This window comes from Primulina eburnea, chromosome 18 (assembly GCF_022965805.1).
Source record: "Primulina eburnea isolate SZY01 chromosome 18, ASM2296580v1, whole genome shotgun sequence".
NCBI classification, from domain to species: Eukaryota; Viridiplantae; Streptophyta; class Magnoliopsida; order Lamiales; family Gesneriaceae; genus Primulina; species Primulina eburnea.
The window spans coordinates 7,809,228-7,811,185 of NC_133118.1; the positions used below are offsets into that span (position 1 = coordinate 7,809,228).

The 1,958-nt window shown below is 46.8% G+C and overlaps 1 protein-coding gene across 1 annotated transcript; it reads right to left on the bottom strand.

Moving 5' to 3' along the window:
- Nucleotides 1-331: 331 nt before the first annotated feature.
- LOC140819089 (uncharacterized) lies at nucleotides 332-1,627 on the bottom strand. The gene has a single exon (XM_073179101.1). It carries the CDS (start codon nucleotides 1,625-1,627, stop codon nucleotides 332-334), a length of 1,296 nt encoding a protein of 431 aa, XP_073035202.1.
- Nucleotides 1,628-1,958: the final 331 nt, after the last annotated feature.

Below are 1,958 nucleotides of genomic sequence, written 5' to 3' on the forward strand. Positions count from 1 at the left end.
AAAATTTCACCTCGTCACCCGCTAACTCCTCTTCTAGGCGATGCCTTAGCAGGAAAATAAAATTTAATTCACATCATCCTCATAATACAAGAACAACCACGAACTTAATATAATAACTTGGCTTTATTAAATATCAACTGATAACGTATGACCAATTCAGGAACGAAATACATCTAAAATAAAGTCAAGATTAATATTCTCTAAGGTGGTAAGCGTTCCCAGACCTCTTTAGAGCCTTACCCATTGCATTCTCCAACTTCCGTCTCTGCTCCTCTTGTACCTCCACAGGACAAAGTTACCCACTTAGAAGCTTCTCCGAATCACTCTACAACTATAAGACTGAGCTCAAGTTTTCATGCGAATGCTCGTGACCTCTCTTTTCTTCTTCCTTCACGATTATTTCATAACAACGACGTGCGACTTTTTGGTTCCCGCACAAGACACCAACTCCTTTTCCCACAGGAAACTTAAGCTTCTGATGATAACTGGAAGCTAATGCTCTAAAATCCTTTAGGGCTGGCCGTCCCAGAATTCCATTATACGCTGAAAGCATATCCACCACAGTGAATGCTATCATTTTTGTTACCCACCAAGGATCAGTCCCCAAGGATAGAGGAAGCAGAATCTGACCTAAAGGCGGGATGGCGTGTCCTGCAAACCCATACAACGGGGTGGAGACCGGCTCAAACTCAAATCCTTCCACCTTCATTTGATCCAACGTGCTCTTGAACAAGACGTTCATGGAGCTTCCATTATCAATAAATATCCTTGCCACATCATAATTGGCAACGGTGGCCGTCACCACCAAGGCATTGTTATGTGGAGTCACAACGCCTCGGAGGTCTTCCGGCCCAAAGCTGATGATGGGGTCTTGTGGTAAGTCTGCACCCCTAGATATCTCAAAGTTCTCCAACCTTCTCCCATGTGCTTTCCGAGCTCGCCCAGAGTCTCCATCAGTAGCAACGCCCGAGATCATATGAATTATTCCTCTCGTAGGGTGGTTATCCTCATTCGTTCCCATCCTTGGTTTGACGGGCTCTTGAAGGACATCTTGACCTCGACCTTCCCCTCTCTGCTCCCCAACCCCCTGATTTATCCATGGAGGGCCTTGACCACGTCTAGGGGATGGGCGAGACCTCGGTCGACTCCCAGATGCGGATCTTTCTCGTCTGTCCCACGAAGGCAATCTAGCACTGTACTCAACCCTTCGTGACTTCTCACCCCTCCCCGCGGGTTCCCTCACCTCCATCACCTCGTCACGACTCCTATCCTGGGGAACATGTGTTGAGAATTGTCCTCTACTTCTAGTTCTGTCCTCCTCTCTTTCCTCCGCACCCCTCTTCCTTCCACCTTTCTCCACTCTCTCAACTCTACTTCCTCCGGGCCGGTTCTCCATCTTTCTGTACCGTTGGGCATCTTCCAAATTTATATATTTCTCAGCTCGAGACAACAGATCATCATAGCTCGACGGAGGCTTCTTGACCAACGACTTGAAAAACTCCCTTCCTCTCAGTCCTTGTGTGAAGGCACTCATCATGATGTTAGGAGTAGCCGCTGGTATTTCCAGCGCTGCACTATTGAAACGCTGGACAAATTCTCGTAAAGTTTCATTATTTTGTTGTTTCATAACGAACAGGCTCAAATAATTTTTCTGATGTTTCTTGCTGCTGGCGAACCGGTGAAAGAAATCAACTGAAAAGTCCTCAAAAGAACATACGGAGTCAGTCCGCAAGGTGTTAAACAACTGCTAGGCTGACCTCACCAACATGCCCAAGAACACACGGCATTTCACTCCATCTGTATACTGATGCAACAGAGCCGCATTCTCAAATCTCCCCAAATTCTCTTCTGGGTCGCTATGTCCATCGTATTCTCCAATATTTGGTTGTCGGAAACTCGGGGGAAGTCCTTCTTCCAGAATGGCCAGTGAAAATGGACTTCTTCTCTTGGGGGTCGGT

Bases quoted from the DNA above. Each gene is read 5' to 3' on its own strand.
- LOC140819089 (XM_073179101.1), bottom strand. From the start codon at position 1,627: ATGAAACAACAAAATAATGAAACTTTACGAGAATTTGTCCAGCGTTTC.